General features: G+C 40.2%; 1 protein-coding gene and 1 non-coding gene across 7 annotated transcripts in view; one reads left to right on the forward strand and one right to left on the reverse strand.

Moving 5' to 3' along the window:
- Gabpb1 (GA binding protein transcription factor subunit beta 1) overlaps window positions 1-21,468 on the forward strand; it is a 50,654-nt gene extending 29,186 nt beyond the window's left edge. For 4 of the 6 annotated variants that reach the window (XM_021642835.2, XM_060371655.1, XM_021642834.2 and 1 more), the window contains exons 5-9: window positions 1,112-1,223; window positions 1,565-1,678; window positions 6,672-6,857; window positions 11,468-11,583; window positions 20,017-21,468. In XM_021642835.2, the coding sequence (XP_021498510.1) occupies window positions 1,112-1,223; window positions 1,565-1,678; window positions 6,672-6,857; window positions 11,468-11,583; window positions 20,017-20,169 (681 nt within the window). In that variant the 3' untranslated portion in view covers window positions 20,170-21,468. The remainder of the gene's footprint in view (window positions 1-1,111; window positions 1,224-1,564; window positions 1,679-6,671; window positions 6,858-11,467; window positions 11,584-20,016) is intronic. The other 2 variants (XM_060371656.1, XM_021642836.2) reach the window with 1 other exon arrangement.
- LOC132649129 (U6 spliceosomal RNA) lies at window positions 18,459-18,562 on the reverse strand. Its single transcript, XR_009587559.1, has one exon. It is a non-coding gene; the product is annotated as a U6 spliceosomal RNA (small nuclear RNA).
- Window positions 21,469-21,820: the final 352 nt, after the last annotated feature.

Raw genomic sequence — 21,820 nt, forward strand, 5'->3', positions numbered from 1 at the left:
AACTAATATCCCTTGAATGAGTGCTGTAGTTTGTTTTTTAAATTTTTGTTGTTTGTTTGAAACAATTAAAATTTATTATGTGCCTTGTTGTGTGCATGATGTGTGAGGCTGGCTGTGCAGTGCATGGCCAGAGGGTAACTTTGTTGAGTCTCTGCTCTCTTCATCTTTATGTGGGTTCTGGGGACTGAACTAAGGTCTTCAAGCTTCTGTGGCTTGTGCCTTTAGCTGCGGAATCACCCTGAGCCCCTCTTCATTTTAAGTCTACTTTGTCTAGCATTGATAATGTAAAAATGTAAATTGGGATCTGGCAAAATGGTGTGTTTTAATTAGGCAGGATTTTCATTTGTTTGGGTTAGATGCCCAGGAATGAGAATGAAAAGATTTGCTTTAGTCAGGTTTAAGGACCGAGGTGATCGATAGTTTGGTTTCAATTCCTCCTGAGATGATTCCTTTCCAGTGGTGCAGCTTTTGGGAATTTCCCCAGGTAACCCCCTCCTCCTGATCCTGTCTGTCTCTTCCCTCAGCACCTTGAATATGGCTGACACTTTCAATGTCAAAACAGTAGATACCAAGACAGACAAGTCTGACTAAAAGTGGCAAAATTTTGCCAAGGTTCTGTGATAGAAGTGATAGTGTCTATTATTCTGGCTTCTTTCTTTTTTCACCATCTGTAAAAACTAAACGAACACCTATCTGTAGACATATGTTATGTTTGGCTTTTCTGGTAACCAGAATTACTTCTCACCTGTCTTCTTGTCCCATTCTCAGAAGATCTCTCTAAGATTCCCTGATTTCATTGAACATTCTTGTAAGATGTGTTATGTGCCGGGAAGCAATGAGTTTTACCTTGATTCTCTCATTTTTTTATGTCTAGGAATACAATTTAAGGGTTGAGAGTTAAAGATTAAGAACAATTAAATGGGAAGACCATACTTTCATCTGTCATCTTATATATTACCTAATGTGGTAGAAATAATTTAAATAATTCTACAGAAAAATAAACTATCTTCATTGCATTCTTTCTTTATATGTGTATTTATATACTAATTGAGAACCTGTCCCAGATGTACTGCCTGTAATTCTGAAAATACTATGATAATTTGTTCCCCAGATTGCTATGCAGAACCAAATCAACACCAACCCGGAGAGTCCTGACACGGTGACAATCCACGCTGCCACACCCCAGTTCATCATTGGACCTGGAGGGGTGGTGAACCTAACAGGTCTAGTATCTTCAGAAAATCCATCCAAGGCAACAGGTATTGCGATGCCGGTAGGACAGCTGGTAGGGTGTTGAGCATTGGTAGTTACACATCAGTTTAAGACAGGACTGTTGGAGAAGAGGGGAAGAATAACGCCTACTCTCTTGGGCAATTAGTTACTAACAAAACCATTTTTCTGAGACCAATCTAAGAAAGGCAGTCTTTCACAGTCATGACAGTATTACCTTTCCCAAACTGATACTATGTAGTGTCAGTTAAGATTCAAGTGAGAAATAGAAGATGAGAAGGATACACTGAATTAAGCTCCCTACAATCTGAATTCTGTTTTTCTTTTCTCCTAGATGAAACAGGAGTATCTGCTGTTCAGTTTGGAAACTCCTCTACGTCAGTATTAGCTACGTTAGCTGCCTTAGCCGAAGCATCTGCCCCATTGTCCAATTCTTCAGAAACTCCAGGTCAGAAAACAAGTCAGATCTGTACTCTGAGCATTTCAAGGTCAGCCTGACCTTTCCATAGTTCACTTTGTCAAGGTTTTCCTCTGTGGTTAGTACCTTTTGAATCCTGTTCAAGGGATCTCTACAGAGTTTGTTAGAATCTTTTCTTCAAGAGTCCTTCCTTATAATTTTGTTTACCTTTGTAGTTCATTCAGAATTGGTTGGCTACATTTCTTGTTTCTTGCTTATTTCTTATTAATTAAAGTCACTATTTCTGATTTTTATTTTTGTATCAGCCACCAGTATGATGGAATGTCCTGATCTCATTTTTATTAAACACATAAGGAAAGGTGCAGGTCCAGGTGCTTACAGAGGTCAGGAAGGTAACAAAGATGACTAAGGTGGACTAAAACTGTGCTCAGCTAACAAGTGTGAAGAAAGCTAGAAGCATCTACTGCTTGGCTCTCCCTGAGTATAGTCATATGTCCTGTCTTGCCAGATCCCATGTTTACCTGGGAAACTGGGCAAAAAAAATTATCTATACACGTAGATACACACACATATAATATAATATAATATAATATAATATAATATAATATAATATAATATAATATAATATAAATGAATATTAAACCAGGCATGGTCTGTACTTATACAATCCCAGCATTTGGCAGAGGGATCACAACTTCTGTTTTAGCCTCGGCTACACAGTAAGATTCTATCTCAAAGAAACAAAAGAAGACAAAAACCAAGAGAGTAAATGTATAAAAACCACTAAATTTTAGTAACAATTAAAACAAACAGGGAACTTGTGTGGTTCACATAAAACATGCGCTTGCCCAATTTGGCTCTTGGGTTTTTTGTGACTTTTAAAAAAATAGAATATTTAAATGTATATGAATTTGCATTTTCATAAATTTAATTTTGTCAGTCTTACATTAGTTAGAAGACTCTTAAAGACAGAAACAGTTTACAAAAACCACTATTAAAAGGGATAGCTGTGCCCTCTGTGCTCTAGGTGGTGGTATATAGCTTTAATTTGAGCACTCAGGAGGCAGAGGCAGGAGGATCTCTTTGAGTTCTATCCAGCGCTACATAGTGAGACCCTGTCTCTAAGGTGGGGTTAGCCGTGTTTAGATGATGATAAGCAGTATTGACAGATAGTTGGTTCCAATATGGTTTTCTTATATAAATTGTCTTTTACTATAGTTACTGTGCAAATATATGAATTTTTAAGCCAGGTGCAGTGGCTCATGCCTGTAATTCCAACACCCTGGGAGGCAAAGGCAAGTGAATCTCTGTGAGTTTGAGGCCAGCCTGGTCTACGAAGCGAGTTCAGGACAGCCAAGGCTGTTTCAAAAAAGTCAGGAAAAAAAAAGAGAGAAAGAAAAGAAAAAAGGATTTTCTTTAATTTGGAAATTTTAGGGAGTCTTGAAGTGGTCAGGTACCACAGCACCTGCCTATAATCTCAGCTACTCAAGAGCTGAAACAGGATGCTAGTCAAAGCCAGCCTAAGTTCCATAGTGATTCTGTGCCTTAAAAAAAAAAAAAGACATGGACCCACCCACCCCGCCAAACCTTAAGAAATGTTATTCTAACTGTAGTTTAAGTGGTCATATTTGGATCAGTGCTTACAAGATTAAAGAATACCTTTAATTCGTTTTCTTCAAACTTTAATAATAATAGTTCACTAACTGACATTCTGTCGGTGAGGTGCTGTGATACAGGTTTTACTTACGGTGTTGCCAAGTCTCCTCCGAAAAGCTCTAAGGTGGACATAAGTGGATTTCTTTTCACTTAAAGAGACAATAATCTTACTCTTACTCTTTCCCCTTTTCTTTGACTAATTAGTGGTGATAAGCATATATGTGTTCTGCCTCTTGGCAGGTCTTAAGATTTTTCTGAATTACTTCTGGCCACTGACAGCTACAGGCATCATCGTGTCGACATGCTGCGTTTATAGCTTGTGCTTAGATTTGCAGAAGCCACCAAACAAAGCTGGTTTCGGGGCTATTCAGCATTTTTTTAATGGGAGAATGTTCACTATGCTTCAGGCACTGGGTTTGATTTCCATCACCAATGAAAAAAAAAGGGGGGGGGCAGAAAACTTTATTTCTCTGGTGGTTTAAATTTGTATACTTAATTTCAATGCTATATCATAATGAAGTTTTGCAAAAGTTGTCTGTGGGGAGATAATAAGAATGTGAATGGAACCAAAATTTAGGTGTATGTCACTGAGATGCATACCAGTTAAGGAAATACATTCTCACGACTCAGTTGGCATATGCTCAGTTTTTTGAGGTGGAGGGTTTGATGTAAAAACAGCTTTTCATGGGCTCCCTCCTTGAGTAGGAGCTCTTGCTCTGCAAACATGAAGACTTCTTGAGTTTGAAACTTGTGCACCCAGATGAAAAGCCAGGTATGGCTGCATATCCCTGTCATCCCAGCATTGGGAGGGCAGAGAAAGGTAGATGCCAAGAGCTAGCTTGCCAGACACCCTAGCCAAAAAGGTGAACTTCGGTTCAGTGAGAGACCCTGTTTTAAGCCAAGAAGGTGGACAGCTGTAGAGGAAGACACCTGCCAACCTGCCCTGGTCTCTAACGTGGTCTGCAGGCATGGGCGTGCCTGCACACGTCACCCCAGTAGTTTTTCCTAGAGCTTTCATTTTGTAGCTCTAGCCTGTAGTCCTACAGCTGTCTTTGCTTCGTTGTATTCTCTGTGTATTCTCCAATTGTATAATACCTGGATTAAATAGGAATCTATGATTTCCCTTCTTTTTGTAATTGCTAGATGTATTTGAAAGATAGGATTTGTCTAGTGGTGATTGAAAATCCTCTTTCCTAAAGTGAGGCTTGCACCAGGAAACGTTTTGTTTTAATCTGTTCCAGAATATGGTAACGAGACTTTAATCTGACGGGGTGAGTTACTAGGTGATGTGAGTTCTGTTGGTTTTGCTTCTTTTTGTTCTTACATTCAGGTTAGATGATAGGATTCTACCTTCAACATGTTATGTTTTTCTGTAATGTAGTTTCTATTTCTTGTAACTATTTCCACATAAAAGTCTTAGTACTTCTCAAGAAACATTTTCTTACCGACCTTAATAAGTGTATGGCATGGAAATTCAACCTCAAAGGCACTGCCATTGTCTGGCTTCCCTTTTTACAGCCTGACTTTTATATTAGATCAATGCATATTTATGACATCACAGTTTCTTTTTATTAAGCCAATTCGTATACACATGCACACACTTTTATATTTACAGTCTTAAGTTTTAAGGTTGCTTTTTTTCTTACATATTTCAACATTTGGTTATTCCATTGTTCTTTAGGCTTGGGATACATACTTTTGTCTTCTATAATTGTTTTTCTTTTAATTTTTTCATAAATACTTTACCATTGTACAACTTAAAAGAGCTTTTTAGATGAAAGGAAGGAACTATTATTTTAATGGCAGTCACTGCTAATAGTTCAAAGATGAAAGTTCTTGAGTTGAGCCTTGACTGTGTGTGATCTCATAAGTTTCCTACATAGGCTGAAGCTTTTAAATAGTAATACTTGTAGTTGGTATTCAACCAGTGAACATTTCTTTTTCATATGGAGATTAAAAAAAAATCAAAGTAATAGTGCATTGAAAGCTTTAATAGTTACTCTATTGAATATATTGCTATTTTGTGCTCTCTATTTTGTTTTGTTACTATTTTCCTGAAATTGTCTCATGTGCTCAGATACTTACTGCTTAGAGCAAACAAAATAATGAGAACACTCAAAGGTTTGTTTGCATTTTGGGTATTCTGGGTTTGTTTTGTGAGGCTTTGACCAAATAACACTGTTGCAAGTTTGAAGCCAGGCCTTTTGTCAGATATGCCTTTAAAACTAGCTGTTGACAGATACATCTCTAACTTCATTGTTAGTAATCTTTGGTGTGATACTTTGGGAACATTTCAATATCCTGATTACGAAAACATTTCACCAGAGTGCTTGGCACCTACTAGTTATGCTTGCTTGAGTCAGCTATCACAGTAACGATTTCTGAATCCACCTTCTGTGTTAATTTGTTGTCACTCTTCTGCCAAAAACTTTCCCCAACTTTTATTCCTTTTAGATGTGTTCTTACAGAGTTTTGAAAAGTTCACTGCAGTATAATCATTGTTGAGTTCCTAAGTGGAAGGCATACAGTACGTGTGGTGTCTGTTGCTTACAGCTGTCCCTGTTACTCTCATCTGTGCGTCACACAGTCATTTTAGTGACCTAGTTGTATTCCATTGTATGATGACCACAGTTTATTTACTACTTCTGGGTATTAGGTTATTTCTAGTTTTCCTGTTTAGTAGCCACAGTAAAGCTGTTAGGAATGTTAATGAGCATGTCTTTATGCACACATTATTTTGGGGGATTGGTGTTGGATTGCCTGTGAGAAAGGATTTTTGGCAATATTAACTTAGGATTTTTTTTTCTTTTTTTCTTTTTTTACTTAGGCAGGGCCAAAGACAAAGTTTTTACCTGTCAGAACTCTCTATGCATCTCTTAGAAATTATTTGAGAGCATAGTTTGGGGCTTGGTTTATGCAAAAGTTGAATTATACTTTGTCATGTAGTGCCAACTCTATTTGCTGCTTATTAAAGTGACCTTGCTCACCCAGTCCAAAAGAGATTCCTGTTTGTTCTCCATACTCCTTGATATGTAAATGTGTCTATATTATAATTATAAAGTTCTCATTTGAATTATGAAATTTTATTAAGTAGATATAACTTAATTTATTACTATCTTGTTACTACCTTCTGTGATCTTAAATTGTACTTCATATAAAGAAGATACAAAGAAGTGAAGGAGAATGATTATATACAGTCATAAAGCGATGGCTGGAACTCAGTTATAAATTGTGTGACTTGCAATCAGCTACTTACAGAGATATCTACATCACTATTGATGATGACATTTGAAAACCATGTAAAACTTGTCCTATCTGAATGGCACAGACAAAGCAAAAACGATTCTTCCTTTTTCTCCCCCTCTAGTAGTGGCCACAGAGGAAGTGGTTACCGCAGAGTCTGTGGACGGTGCAATCCAGCAAGTAGTTAGCTCAGGGGGTCAGCAAGTCATCACCATAGTTACAGATGGGATCCAGCTGGGAAACTTGCACTCTATTCCAACCAGTGGGATGGGCCAGCCCATCATTGTGACCATGCCTGATGGACAGCAAGGTGAGTACTAGATGTCTGCATGAAGCCTGTTCGCATTCGGGACTCAGGACACTGTATTTAAAAAGCACTTACTTATGCACTGAATTTACTTGTATAGCCCTTTACAATGGATATAACTCCCTGATTTTATTTACTTAGGCTAGTATCAAAATTAGCTTGCTTCGAGCACTTAGTAGGTAGAATTAACCTCAAAATATTCTGTTTGGAAAATGAACTTTAAATATTGCCACAAGCAATATGCAAATAATTTATAATCAGCATTGAACAATTTTAAGCCATTTTATGCAATTAAGATATCATGAGAACTTCAGAAATACTGTGGAAAAAAAGCTACAAGTACAATTTAAAGGCACAACTCATGTCATTGGTGGGTATAGAGTTTGAGAAGTATGGGGAGCTGGTAGGCAGAACTCTGGAAGTTTGGAGAGAGAAATGAAAGAGGATGCTCCTGCTGTCAAGATGGCTGGAGTCTAGTCTGTAAGACCGGAAGCCTGCACTGAACATGTGCAGAGTGTTGAGTAGAACTGGGGAGAACCATGCTCAGTGTGCTCACGTGAGCAGTTCCAGGAAGCACCTGACTGAACAAGACTATCACAAGCCAGGTAGTGCAGAACTTCCTGAAGAGTGTGTGGAAGCTATGCCAGCAGATCCACTAGGGATTCAAAGTACAAGTGAGACCAGTAGAACTGCAGCAGAAGAAGCAACTGCTCCAGCTCATGTCATCAGGCCTGAACCTCTAAATCAGAAATGAAGCAGTTAGATGTTAGTGGAAGGAACTGGTGACCAGCAGGCGGCCATGTAGTCTGTTTTACAAACTGGGAGGTGAGTACCTGTGTGTCTATGTCAAGCTAGATTGTTTCCATGATCTCTCACTTGGAAAGTTGAGATTCTCTTTGGAGAGCAGTGGTAGATATCAATATTTTGCTGAAGTTGCTAAAGGAAGCCGTGACTAGCTGTCTGTTCACCACTTTTCGTGAACCAAGGCAAGGCTTTGCCACACTGTTGGATCCTTGCTACAAAGCCTACCTATTTACGGAGAGGAAGAGGCACAGCAGTACCTGTAAAACTTTCTCTAGAAACTAAGACAGAAATTTGCTTCACAAGACATGGTTGCCTCCAATGGCTGTGACCCAGGGTTTCCATGGAAAGACAGAAGGAAGCACCTGTGGTCGTGGGTGACAAGGTGAAGACACACTTGTGTGTGTCAGGAAAGAGGTGCTGGAGCACAGGGCCTGGCTCCCATGCTGGAACATGCAGCAGCCCTCATGGGCTGGGCTGCTAACCCAGGGCATCAAATTCTGGGCTGTGCCTGCAGTGAAGTGCCGTGCCTTTAGAAAGTTGTTTGGTGTACACGTAGGGTCAGTGGCTTCGGCTGGCCTAGGCTTGTTTTAAACGTTTTTAAAATTCATTATTTTGAAAGTGTGTCTTCCACTGATCTGTTTTCCGTAGTGAGCTCACTACTGTCAGATTGGAAGGTGCTCTTCATTGCACACGGCATTGTGCTGGGCTATAAGTTCCTCGCTTCCCTCAGCCAGTGTCTGTGTTCTATAAAGTCCACTAGAAGCCAGTCTGGGCAACTAGGAGGCAGAATGGTAATGTTTAATTCATAACTATAAACTGTCTTAAGGTAGGGGATAGGAATTATTTTTCACTAGATTAGAGAGAAGATATGAACAGTTTTATTCTGTAGGCTTTTATTCAGTTGTACAAGAACCACAAAGCAAATTCTGCTAACATTACTTTAAGTGAAACAAAATGGCCTTTGTGGCTGTCTTAAGTTTCCAGGGACTATGCTTCAGTGGTTTATAAATTTACAGTAAGCTTGATTTCTGAAATTAACGTTCTTGTTTAAAAACTAAACTCCCAAAGTTGACTTAGGGATTATTAGCAATATTAGGAGCCTCACTGTGATATTTTCCTTCCCCTATCCCCCACCCTCCAACACCTTTTGGAAACCTCAGAGATTTACAAGTTAGATCAAACAACAGCTGCATTTCTTAGTGAAACCAAAAGGCTGGAAACCTAAAAGTTCCACATTTAAAGTGCTGTCAAGCCGGGTGTGGTGGCACAGGCCCAGAAGCAGGCAGATCTCTGTGAGTTCAAGACTAGCCTGGTCTACAAAGCAAGTTCCAAGCCAGCCAGTACTACACAGTGAGACCCTGTGCCAAAAATGGGGGGAAGGGGAGTCAGCATGGTAACATACATCTGAGACCCTATCGCTGAGGGGAACAGAGACAGACAGATCCCTGAAGCTCATTGGCCAGCCAGCCTAGCTGTAGCACTAAGCGCCACAAAGTTGTCCTCTGACCTTCACCCTCCCCACTGCCCCACCCCCACACATTATTTTTTTGTTTGTTTTTGAAGCAGGCTCTCTCTATGTAGCCCTGGCTGTCCTTGAACTTACTATGTAGCACAGGCTGGTCTCAAACTCACAGAGATCTACCTGCCTCTGCCTCCTTGGTGTGCCACCTAACTTTTTTTTTTTTTTTTAAGTTTTAAGATGAAGAATGAAGAAGACAAAGGGTGTCAGTGTCCTGTCTACAATGCTCAGGCATAGTTACCTGCGTATACCCACACAAATATTTACATGCACCACACATGTAATACCATGATTATGCACCTATACACATACAAACTGTTTTAAACAAAATTGTTTCTCAAAACAGACATTATACAGACTAATTTTTTTTATGAGCAAATGTAAGGAAGCTCATGTTGTGCACGGGAGGCTCAGGGTCAAGGAGCATTCAGTTCTTCGTGAGAAGAGGTGATGTGTCATTAAAAAAGTGTTAATGTGCTAGAGCTGATGTAACAGAAGCTGTGACATAAGACATCGCTTCTCAGGGTTCTGGGAGCTGGAAGTCCAACACCAAGAATGGCTTGTGGATGGATGCCTTCCAGCTCTGTCCTCTCCTCCTAAGAGGACACAGAGAAAGAGTATCACTTGTGACTTCATTTTACCTTGATTACATATAAGGGCCTGCTTCCAAATATAATCATCCTGAATTGCTGGAGGTTAGGACTTTAAAATACATTACATGCAAGTTAGAGGATAGGAGGGACACAATTTAGTTCATGATCGGCATTTCTTTTTCTTTAACTAGCCAAATGGATTCTAAAGTTCATGTTGATAGAAAAAGGAAGAAAATTCTAAAAAAGAAAAATATTAAACTGTTAAAGCGTCTCTAATTTAAAATGTAGAACATGCACTGTATTATGTCCAATGAAACAACTTTTCCGTTCTTGTTATAAAATGTGATATGAATAAAATAAGTAACATTTTCTTAGTATATCTAGTATTTTAAATATTTACTTCATGTGCGTGAGTATATCCCTGCATATATTTATGTGTGCCACATGCGTGCAGTGCCCGTGGAGGCCAGAAGAGGGTGTCAGATCCCTTCACGCTGGTGTTACAGACAGTTGTGAGCTGCTGTGTGGTACAGAGACGTGAGCCCAGCAAGAGCAGCCAGTGCTGTCAACCACTGAGCCAGCTCTCATTTCTAAATTACCCTACACTGTGCTAAATTAATATTAGTTCCACAGTTTTCAAATTTGTTAACCCTGTTACTAACAGAAATTTTAATGTTTTGACAAAAATTCAAAAGTATTTCCCTTTTTTTGTTGGGAGGAGAATGTGTGCGCCAAAGCACATAGGTGAGAACCAGCATGGCTTGAGGGAGCTCATTTCCCGCCACCATGTAGATCTAGTTGTTGAATTCATGTGGGCAGGCCTGGTAACAAGTGCCCTTATCTGTGGGGCCATCTTGCTGGCCACATTTTGATAATAAATGCCTGCCCATTTATTTATTTGTTTGTTTGTTTGTTTGTTTGTTTATGTTTGAGACAGGGTCTCACTATGTAGACCAAGCTGGCTTCGAACTCAACAGAGATCTGCCTGCCTCTGCCTCCTGAGTGCCACATAACCCCGCTTTGGCAGAATGTTTTGGTAGTCTTAGAAAACAACTGTAATTTCCCCTGAGACTTCAAAACAGTAATTGAATTTTTTTCTTCATGCCTGTCAAATACGTTTTACACTGCTGTGCAAAGCAAGAGTATATAACCTCAGTATGTTCATATTTATATGAAGACATAGAAAATGTAAACAGTGCTCTTTCATCCAATGGGAAGCAGTTCTGAACAGTGTTCACAATTGTGTGCCTTCAGGAAGAGGATTAGCATGCACGACAAAGCTCTGTGCGGGAAAGATGCTCCAGATGGAGTTGGCAGAGCAGATGCATAGTGACATGTGTTTGAATGATGTGCTCTGTGTCCTTCCCATACATGTGTTGTTTTTACACAAATTATTGTAGAAATAATACACAAGAAACTAAGAAAAGCAGTTATGTTAGCAGGTGCCTGAGACTCCCTTAAATATGTATCTTTAAAGTCATTGTGACCTTACAGTTGTATGGGTGAGTACATTATATATAAGATTGCCATCAGTAGCCACTGCAGTAAGTGGGCTTCCGTGAGAAAATGAAGGTGACCGATAGGGACATTTTCATACAAGAGCAGTATTTGGAAATGACTGATGCTGCTGCAGGCAAGTGGCAGCAACAGTTTTGTTGTCCGAGAGTGGTGTAATGTATGCGTCTTTTTCATTTTAGTATTGACAGTACCAGCAACAGACATTGCTGAAGAAACTGTCATCAGTGAAGAGCCGCCAGCTAAGAGACAGTGTATGGAAATAATTGAGAGCCGGGTGGAGTCTGCAGAAATTGAAGTAAGGAGCCTTTTACCCGGTGTGCTTTGCCGCAGCCATCCAAAATAAACTGTTTCTTTTTTTATTATTATTACTACTATCATTATTATTTGTCATTTATATTTATTACTGGCCATGTTTTGATAAAGAATGAAAGTGAATAGTGTCATCATTTTGTTTTTTGGCCCCAAACATATGGCAAGCCTTCAATAAATAAATATTGAATGAATGAATGAATGAGCAAAGAATTTGTTTGTAAACAAGTTTGTTATCTAGTAACACTTGGACTACCTTTGATTTTTGACGCCATCTCTTATTTTTTGTTAAACTTCTACATGCCATTCTCACAAGTCACTGAAAATTCTCTTTTTCTAAAGTGCTGTTCCCTCATTGGCCTGGAAATCCTCTTACAGAAAGTTGATGTTGCTAAACAGATTATGTTTGTAAATGCGAAAGATAACTGCTTATTTTACTATTATGTCCTTTGAGGAAACTGAATTCATTTAGACTATTGATAACATCTAACCTTTTTCCTCTCCCAAACTCATTTGTTGGTATAACAAATCACAATCTCTTAGATTTTTCTTACATGACTAAATAAAATTTGATTACTGAATTTGTCTAACATAAAACATAATTCTTAAATAACTCTGAAGAGCAAATGCAATAGAAACAGCTTTGAACTCTCTCGACTGTTCAAGCTCTTGACTATCTTAGAGTCTAGGTTTTGTTCCCCCCAAATTGGAGTTTGGTGAGTGTTACTTCATTTTGGGGTGAGTGTCCTCATCCTTACTTCACTGGATCTGCGTGTATAAATGCGGTGATAATCTAGCTCTTCCTGTCAAAGGCTCTGGGTCATAGAAAGGGGGTTTGTTCTTGTTAAATGAATGACAACAATTCTTATTAAAGACAGGGAGAGTATATTCTCATACTTATGTGAACAACAGACAGGTATGACTTGTGGGCTTAATCACAAGCATTAAACTAAACAATCTAGTTAACCAGGCCTTATAAATAAAGCCTGTCTTAAGAATGCACAGAAAACAAACACAAAAGAATCTATGGCTAATGATTTAACCAGGATGTCTAGTAAACTTGTTTTAACTATTGAGTATGATGTTTTATTTCTCAAAATTTAAAGTGACACCTATAGGACATCAAAGTTCTGATATATAAACTAACAGTCTTTACCTCACTAAACAGTATCTTCTTTATATTCTCAGTACCCGTGTGTGTGTGTGTGTGTGTGTGTGTGTGTGTGTGTGTGTGTATGCATGCATGCATGCATGTGGAGGCCAGAGGTTGATATCGGATGTCTTAGTCACACTCTACCTTGTTTTCACTCTTTCTTTTTAAAATGGATTTTATTTTATGTACATGAGTGTTCTGCTTGCATGTGTGCATGTGTGCCATATTGTGTTCCTGGTGCCTGCAGAAGCTAGGGTCATTGGACACCCTGAAACTGGAGTTAAACATGGTTGTGAGGTGCAATGTGAATCCTGGGAGATGAACCCACATCTTCTGTAAGAGCAGCAAATGCACTTAACTGCCAAGCCATCACCCCAGCTTTCCACCTTGTTTTTTTGAGACAGGGCCCTTCCTTTAACCTGAGCTTACGAGTTCAGCTAGAGGGGAGAGGAGTGAGTCTCACGGGTCCTCTGTCTCCGCCTCCTCAGCACTTAGGATCACAGGTGTGTGCCATGCCCAGCTTTGTACATGGGTACTGGAGATCACAACTCAAGTTCTCATGGTGTCACAGCAAGTACTGTACTGACTGAGCCAGTCTCCCCAGCCCTCAGGTGTTCCTTCCCTCCTTCCCTTTGTTCCTCTTTCCTTCTTCCATCTTTTCTTCCCTCCTTTCCTCCCTACTTCCTTCTGTCTGTGTGTGTGTGTGTGTGTGTGTGTCTGTGTGTCTGTGTGTCTGTCTATCTGTTTCTCTCTTAGAGACAGGATTTCTCTGTGTAACCTTGGTTATCCTAGACTCGCTTTGTAGGCCAGGCTGGCCTTGAACTCACAGAGATTCACCCACCTCTGCCCCCGAGTGCTGGGATTATAGGCATGTGTCACCATGCCCAGCTTCCTAAGGTTCTCTTTATTGTCCTTTTCTGATTATCAGATGGTCTCTTTGGGCATAGAAAGTTAAAAATTACTTTGTTTTCATTATATAATAAAACATTTAAAATTATTTTAATTTCATTAAATGTAAGCCTATTTAACAATTTAATTTTTAAACAATAGTGATTTTAGTCTGTTCCTGGATTTATTAATGACCAGCAGACCTAACTTGGCCAAATTTTAACTGCAAAGTTTTTGTAAGAACTGATTCTCAAATGGAGAGACTTGCAGCCTGAGGGACATTTCACAAGGTCTAGACACATTTTTGGTTGTCAAAACTGTCGAGGCTGGGTTGACATCTGGTGATACCTAGGACAACATTAAGAATTTGTGTCATTCAAACATATTAATAAAGGTTAAATTAAGAAAAAACCATAAAGAGATATAAAAGTTAACTCATGCAGTTTCCACAGGGCTTTCTCTGGCCCACAGTTGCCAGAGTAGCTGTCTGTAATGATTTCCCAGTAATCCCTGGAAACATTCGTCTCAGCTGTCAAAAGTTGAGTGTAGGTGTGGATTCTCCCTGTGCATTGTGATGGTGAGCACAGTGAGAGAGCTTTCTTCTTGTAGGGGAGCCGCCACGGTGAGTCAGTACCCACATCTTTGCTCCCACTTCTCGGTGGCTCCCCATGAAGATGCTGTGAAGGGGAAGCGTCTTTACAGATACTCCCCAAAATCAGCAACACTGAGCTGTTCCAAAGTGAAATGAGTACGTGTTTGTGGGAGGGAGATGTGCTGAGCATGTCAGGGGCCGCTTCCCTGCTTCTTAGGAATTATAACTTATTATGATCCAGTTATATGAATTACATGTTAGTCAGTTCTGTTTTTTGTTTGTTTTGAGACTCACTTTTTCGAGTAGATGCGTGTGTGTGTGTGTGTGTGTGTGTGTGTGTGTGTGTGTGTCAGTAGTGCTCAGGATCAAGCTTCATGCTTGCTGAGCAAGTGCTAGATCTACCATTGAGCTACTTCTGTCCACCCCTTTGCCTTGTTTTTCTTCATCCTCTTCCTCCTCCCCTTTCTTCCTTTCCTTTCCTTCCTTCCTTCCTTCCTTCCTTCCTTCCTTCCTTCCTTCCTTTTTTTTTATTTTTTATTTATTTTTTTAAGGTTTTTTTGAAACAGGGCCTCACTACGTAGCTCTGGTTGGCCCAGCCCACACTTGGTAGATCAGGCTGTCCTAAACAGGCTTGCCTCTGCCTCCAAAGTGTTGGGATCAAAGTTATATGCCAGCATGCCTAGCAGGTTTGTTTATTTTGTAAGTGAAATATGTGTGTACTTTAGCTAAGTGGGAGTTAAGGGTCCTTAGTGTTAGTGTTCTGGTAAAAGGTGATCTGTAAATTTTAAGCGGTATCTTGAAACTTTTATTCAGAAATCATTTTTGTTTATTTGACTTAATCTGTTTTCTTGGTTTGGTTTTGTTTTGGGTAGGGCTCCGCTGTGTAGGCCTGGCTGGTCTAGGAGTAACCTGGTAGCCCGGACTGGCCTTGAATTAGCAGCAGTCCTTCCCACCCCAGCCCCCAGAGTGCTGACATCACGGTTCCCAGACATGCTTGGGTTGTCTTGTTTGTTCTGTAGCCTCATGTCCTCTGTCTCTTCTCAGGAAGTTCTTTCTCTAGGGCTAAGACAAAGCAGGATCTTTATGGAAGAGTCAGGGTGGGGGTCATTTTGGCTTTATGAACTCTAGGCCTGAGATGGAGACAGCAGCCGCAGACAATTTGAAGCAAGTGGGTGTGGCAGTGTGTCGAGATGCTTTTATAAAAATCAGATCATTTGTCACCTTTGGGCAATTCATTTTTAGGCACAAGCAAATAGCTCAGGTACTTGGCCTCCTTTTTCTCTTTAAAAATTTTTTATCTTGATACTTGAGGCTGAAGAGACAGCTCAGCAGTTACGAGCACTGGCTGCTCCTCTAGAGGCTCTGAGCCCACTTTCCAGCACCTACAAGCAGCTTACAACTGTCTGTCACTCCAGTTCAAGGGGATCTGGCACTCTTGTAGTCTTCACAGGCACCTGCGCTCAAGTGCACACACTCACACCCATAGCCACGTATACAGAAACAAACCTTTAATATCGGCCAGGGAGATACCATGATCATGAAGCCAGTTTTCCCAGGGCCAGGCTCATCCATTACACTGTGGTTTCTCTAAATGTGGGAAAGTTGGCATCATTTGTGGTAGTGGGGGACTGTATTTACACTCTTCCCTGTATTTAAGAAAAAAAGAATACAGGCAGGGGCTGGGAGAGATGGCTTAGTGATTAAGAGCATGTACTATATGCTGGGAGCCAGATTCCATTCACAGCACTCATGTGAAGCAGCTGGCAATTGCCTGTCACTCCAGCTTCAGGGAATTTGACAAGGTCTGGCTTCTCCAGGTACCTGCACTCACATGCACACATCCCTACACAGATACATATGCACCATATAATTAAAGATAAAACATTAAAGTGTGTGTGTATGTATGTGTGTGTGTGTGTGTGTGTGTGTGTGTGTGTTATATGTTGGGCTGGTAAGGTGGCTCAGCAAGTAATGATTGCTATATAAGCCGGATGATCTAAGTTTGATCCTTGGAACACATATAAAGGTAAAAGCAAAGAATCAACTCCACAAAGTAGTGCTGACCTCCATATGTGGCACACATGCCCATACACACGTTTTACACACACACAATAATAATAATAATAATAATAGTAGTAGTAATGAAGCAGTAAGAGTAATAAGTGAAAATTTAAAAATACACCTAACATTAGGCTTACGGGTCCGAGCCCAGCTGTAGGTTGGAGTTGTCTGGTGTTTGAGTGTGTGACTGTGGCTCGCTTGTTTGATGTTCGAGAAGTAGCTTCTCCGTCATTACAACAGAAAAGAAAAAGCATCAGCCGTTGAGTGCTGTGAAGACTGAGTGAACGAAGAGCCTGGCGTGGTGGTCCACCCTGTTGAGTCTGAGGTTAGCCTGGTCTACACAGTGAATTCACAGCCAGCCGGGGCTACATACTGAGACTGTGGCTCAAAGAAAAGAAAGATGAAATGGGAACAAATGCGATGAGTAGTACAATGGTGAACATACAGTAAAGCTTCAGTAAACGGTATTAGAAAGAATATATGTCGAGGCAGAAGGTAAACTATTGTAATTGTATTTGTAATAGCTAGAACAGTGATATAAATTTGAGTTTAGAAAGTCATATATTAAAATTGTCCGATTGTCCCACACCATTGCTTTCAAGATAGGACTAGAGAGTCACCTTTGAAAATAAAGGGAACTGAAATCACCCCTTGTCCTGTGGCTCTGTTATCTGATAATTCAGCTATATTCAGTATAATAATCGGTGTATCTTGTTGCCGTCAGTCTTGATTATTACTAGGATTTAGTTTTCTTAGAAGTCTTTAGTGTTAAATTCTTTTTGTTTCCCTCCAGTGCTGGGACTGGAACCCCAAGCTTCCTTCATACTGAGCAGCTCCAACCCATCCACAGAGCAGTACCCTAGCACCGCGTAATAACTGATTCTCGCTGTGTAACGATCAGAATTGGAGGCTGCGGAGATGGTTCAGCAGTCGAGAGCACTGGTTCCTTTTCCAGAGGACTTGATTGAGTTCAATTTGCAGCACCCACAAGGAAGCTCACAACAGTCTATAACTACAGTTTGAGGGGATCTGGCGCCCTTTTCTGGCCTTCTTGCATACTGTACACTAACTCTGCACAGACATACATGCAGATAAAACACCCATATACATACAATAATCATAATATATCAACAAGATGGCTCAGCAGGTAGAGGCAGCCTGACATCTTGGGTTTTTTGACCCCCTGAGCCCATGTAGGAATGGAAAGAAAAAACTGACCCCAGAAAGTTGTCCTGACCACATATGTGCCTTATCACATTAGCACACACACACTCCAATGATAAATGTTTTTTTTTAATTGGTGTGGCTCTATTACAAAATATTAAATCCATAGGATTAACAATTGTAATTAAAAATGTCAGCTGTCAGCCTGTCACTCTGTTAATGTGTTAAATGCTCATGTTTAAAGAAACTTTTCTTCCATGAAGTGTATCCAGTAACTAAAACATCAGAAACAGGTCTCTGAGTAAAATTAGTAACATTCTTCATTTTTCAGAGTTTTCTTTGCTTTGAACAGTGAGGTGGCAAAAAGGTTCTCTTTCTATATTTCTGTATTTCTGAGAAGTCAGAAGTACAACATGAAAAGTCTTGATGTGTTAGTCAGATATTCAACATATTTGGCACATACTGAAGATCTTCGTAGTTTACAGGTTTAGACAAAAAAAAAAATGCTGCTGAAATGAGGCTTCGTTTGGCCTAGTAGGTGAAAGGGAACTCTATTTTCCTTACTGCTCAGTGGTTGAATACTTGCCTAGCATGTCTGAGGCCCTGTGATTGATTCCCCAGCTGGGTGTGTATGTGCGTGCACTCGCTCGTATGTGTTTGAAGTGAGATGATGTAAATAGGAGTAAGCCATTTCACTTTGACACTGTTTGTCTCACTCCATTTGCTTTGGTCTTCTTTAATAATAGCAAAGCCCTTGCAAATGCCAGGTGTTAATATATAGCTAAAATAAGATGATCCCTTACAGTCAGTTTGTTAAAATATTTCCTATGCAACTGGGGAAATTTCTATGTATATTCAAAACACTACCAAACGATCTTATTTCTTAGCACATGTAAACTTCAAAGAGATTTATTTTTATTGGTTTTTAGTTATGTGTATGTGTGTATCCATAGTGCCGGTGCCTGACGAAGTCAGAGGTATCAGATCCCCCTGGAGCTGGAGTACAGTTACGGGATGCTCCATGAGTTGGCATATTGTGCTTGTGCAGGGCCCATGCTAATCTCTGCATCATTCCAATTTTAGTGTATGTGCTGCCAAAGTGAGTATGACATAGGTAAACTTTAGAGCCACTTGTACATAGCTATGCCTGCTCTTCCCAGAAGTCGCTCGTTCTTCTAGGGAAACACAGCTAAGCCCCTCCCCTTCTCCTCTACCCCTGATCATTGGCAAGGTCAAAGTTCTCTTGTTGATTGCTTCTCTGAGGCCTGACTCTTCGGGCCTTCCAACTTTCTGGTTGCCATCTTTTCTAGCACTAGGGAAGGGTCTAAGAGACCGTACTACCCAGCAGGGTAATATGGTTTTAAGAGAAGGACCTCGGTATTGCTTAAACTGGAAATACAGGACATTGGACTTCTCAGACACTCCCTGGAGGACCCATAGCAATCAGAAAAATAGCTAATTCATTCTCAGTATATGAGTGGGATCATAGGGAGGGGACGGTCACTCCTCTTGGTAGGAGCCCCTGAGCAGGAAAGCAGAGGCCATATCAGGAGGCAGTGGGTATGTAGGAAGAGACCCTCCGACTGTCCTCTAGGACCTGTCTCACCTGCTTCCTCTGGTCATGTGTGCTGCTCAGTGGCCTTATCTATAATCCGTAGTTCTATTCTGGCCCCTACCTCACTAGCAGATCATAGGTTTTGTGATGTTACTTCATTCCTAAGACAGGACACGTTCCAGAGCCTGGGCCTGTGTGGATTAGCTTTTCTCCATGTGCGTACTAGAGGTTCATACAGAAGGGTTCTTTGAAGTGTTGGTTCCTTTTCCTTGATAACTGAACAGAGGCGGAATGAAGAAAAGAAATAAGCTACTTTCATTGGACTGGGTTTGTATACATTGGCTCTCAATAACTGAGGATTTAAGTTAAACATTTTATGCCTGTTTAGCAGTGGAAGGTTGTGAGAGTAGCCTTTTCTGGATGGCCCACCTTATGGCTTTGCGTGTCTGGACCAGTGTCCTTTGTGATGCAGTTCAGGTAGTATGTTTGGTAGTGTAGAGGAGTGTGGCCTGTTTTAGAATTAGTGACATTTGAATCCCATAAACCAATCCCCACGGTGTTCTTGGGAAGGAACATCACCTCTGAGCATCACTTTTCTCGTTCATAGCCTGGTGCGTGAGAAGCAGGCTGTGGAATTGCCTTTGCTCATGTGGTAGGTGCCCTGCTGTGCAGGTGTTATCTGTAGGCGTGTGTTTGTCGTTTCCTTTTAAGTCTTCTAGAACGTCCTTCAGGACATAGAGAAGAACAGTTGCACATTTTGTGTTTACCCTATTCTTATTTCTAAATTATCAATAATTTTCTTGAAATTAAAGGATAATCTCCCCCTCATACAGAGAACAAAACTGGGGGTTTGTGAATTGTTTGGAAAGGTAAGAAGTCTAGGAGGTACCGGTAGGCAGCTTCTGTGGCCACCACAATGATTCCTTTTTTTTTTTTTTTTGAAGAATACATGATTATGTTAATATTATTTGAAAGATTGAAAACACGACTTTCTTTTTTAAATTAGGAGAGAGAAGCACTTCAGAAACAGCTGGATGAAGCCAACCGAGAGGCCCAGAAATACCGACAGCAGCTGCTGAAGAAGGAGCAGGAGGCAGAGGCCTACAGGCAGAAGCTGGAGGCTATGACGCGTCTCCAGACCAACAAAGAAGCCGTTTAGCCGCTGTGGACATGTGTTTGCTTTTACCTTTTGTCTAGAAAGAATTCAGTCTTGAACTGTACACAGTAAGGACACAGCCATGGGGATACCGGATAATAGAAAGTACTACAGATTGATAATGGGACTTAAGCCATGAGCTCCGAATTCTTGTAATATAAAACTTTAGAACTTGTGAAATGTATTTAAAACTGAATTGTGTAAATAGTTTTTTGGTTGTTTCTTTTTTTACAGTTACAAATGAGTTATGATTGTTGAGGAGATCCAAAACCCACAGTAAGCCACTGTTACAGGGAATTCTTTTTGATTTGGGTACAGACTTAATTTCTCAGAAACAAGAAGTTTAAGGGTGGTTGTTGTCGGTTAGACCAAATGTGTAATAATTATGGTGGACTGATGCTGGAAATAACTCTGTGAAGAGATTTCTCCCAGGAACTTTTGTACAGCTTTTAAGTTGTCTCAGGTTCTCTGAAAACATTTTTTAGGAAGCAGAAATTTTATATTTGTTCAATTTCAGCTACATGCAAGTAGATTTACATGTATATGAAGCAAATATTTTTAAAATTTTGTTTGTACATATTCTGCATGTGTTATGATTTTAAAATGCATCACTTGCTTAGGTATGTTTCCCACAAAGACGATGAAGATTAACAAGAAAAAACAAAGGCAACACTGTCGCTCTGCTGGTCATTGAAAGTAAGTAAGCTAGCAACTGGTTCTGCTGGCCACCGTGACAATGTTCTTGGGAGGAGCAGCTGGCAAGAGAACTCGAATCTGCAAAATCTGTGCTTTTTTGAGAATTCCATTGTGGGGACGTGAGACTGTATTCTGTGCCTTCCATCATGATTTCCACACGAGCACTTTGAGGCGCTGGATTTTAAGATAATGTTTTTGGCATTTGGGTTTCTGAAATATTTCATGGACTTACTCCCCTCCCCCTAAGAAATTATTCTTATGGAAAATTGCTTTTGTATGCAGAACAGGAACTTTTTGTACTCAGTGATGCTATAGATACGTCTAATGTAACTTTCGCTGTTTCCTGTGAAAGGTCCGGACCTGTGCGACTCACTCTCATCCCAATATTGTCTGAAATATATGGACACTTGACAGACTATTCCATTCTTTTTTGTAAAATGTAACTTCAAGCTCTTTATTGTTTTGTTTTGTTTTGTTTTGTTTTATTGCTTTATGAAAATGTTTAACTCCCAAACCTCTCTAGATTATCTGTATAAAGAGCCAATTACCCTCAAGACTGTACTCTGGCCTCCTTTTCTATTTTACAATTAAATAACTTTCCACATATGCTCGGCGCAGAGTCGTGTTTTGACTGCACATTCTTCACACAGTAAAACATGGGCGATAGAGCTCAGGGGTGGAGCAGACTATTCGTTCCTTAACACCCCCACCCCGTGGCATGATTCCTTGAGAATGTGATGGTTCTCTCACCTGGATCATCCGTACAAGAGTCTTATAGTAAAATGGTCTGTGGAGCCTCAGCCTGGTTGTAGCTGCTTTTTGGAGGCTACAGGAAGTCTCTATAACAGTGATTCTCAACCTTCCTAATGCTGCGACCCTTTAATACAGTTCCTCAGGTTGTGGTGAGGAACTGTGTTAAATTATATTCATTGCTACTTCATAGTTGTAATTTTGCTAC

This window comes from Meriones unguiculatus, chromosome 18 (genome assembly GCF_030254825.1).
Source record: "Meriones unguiculatus strain TT.TT164.6M chromosome 18, Bangor_MerUng_6.1, whole genome shotgun sequence".
Lineage (NCBI taxonomy): Eukaryota > Metazoa > Chordata > Mammalia > Rodentia > Muridae > Meriones > Meriones unguiculatus.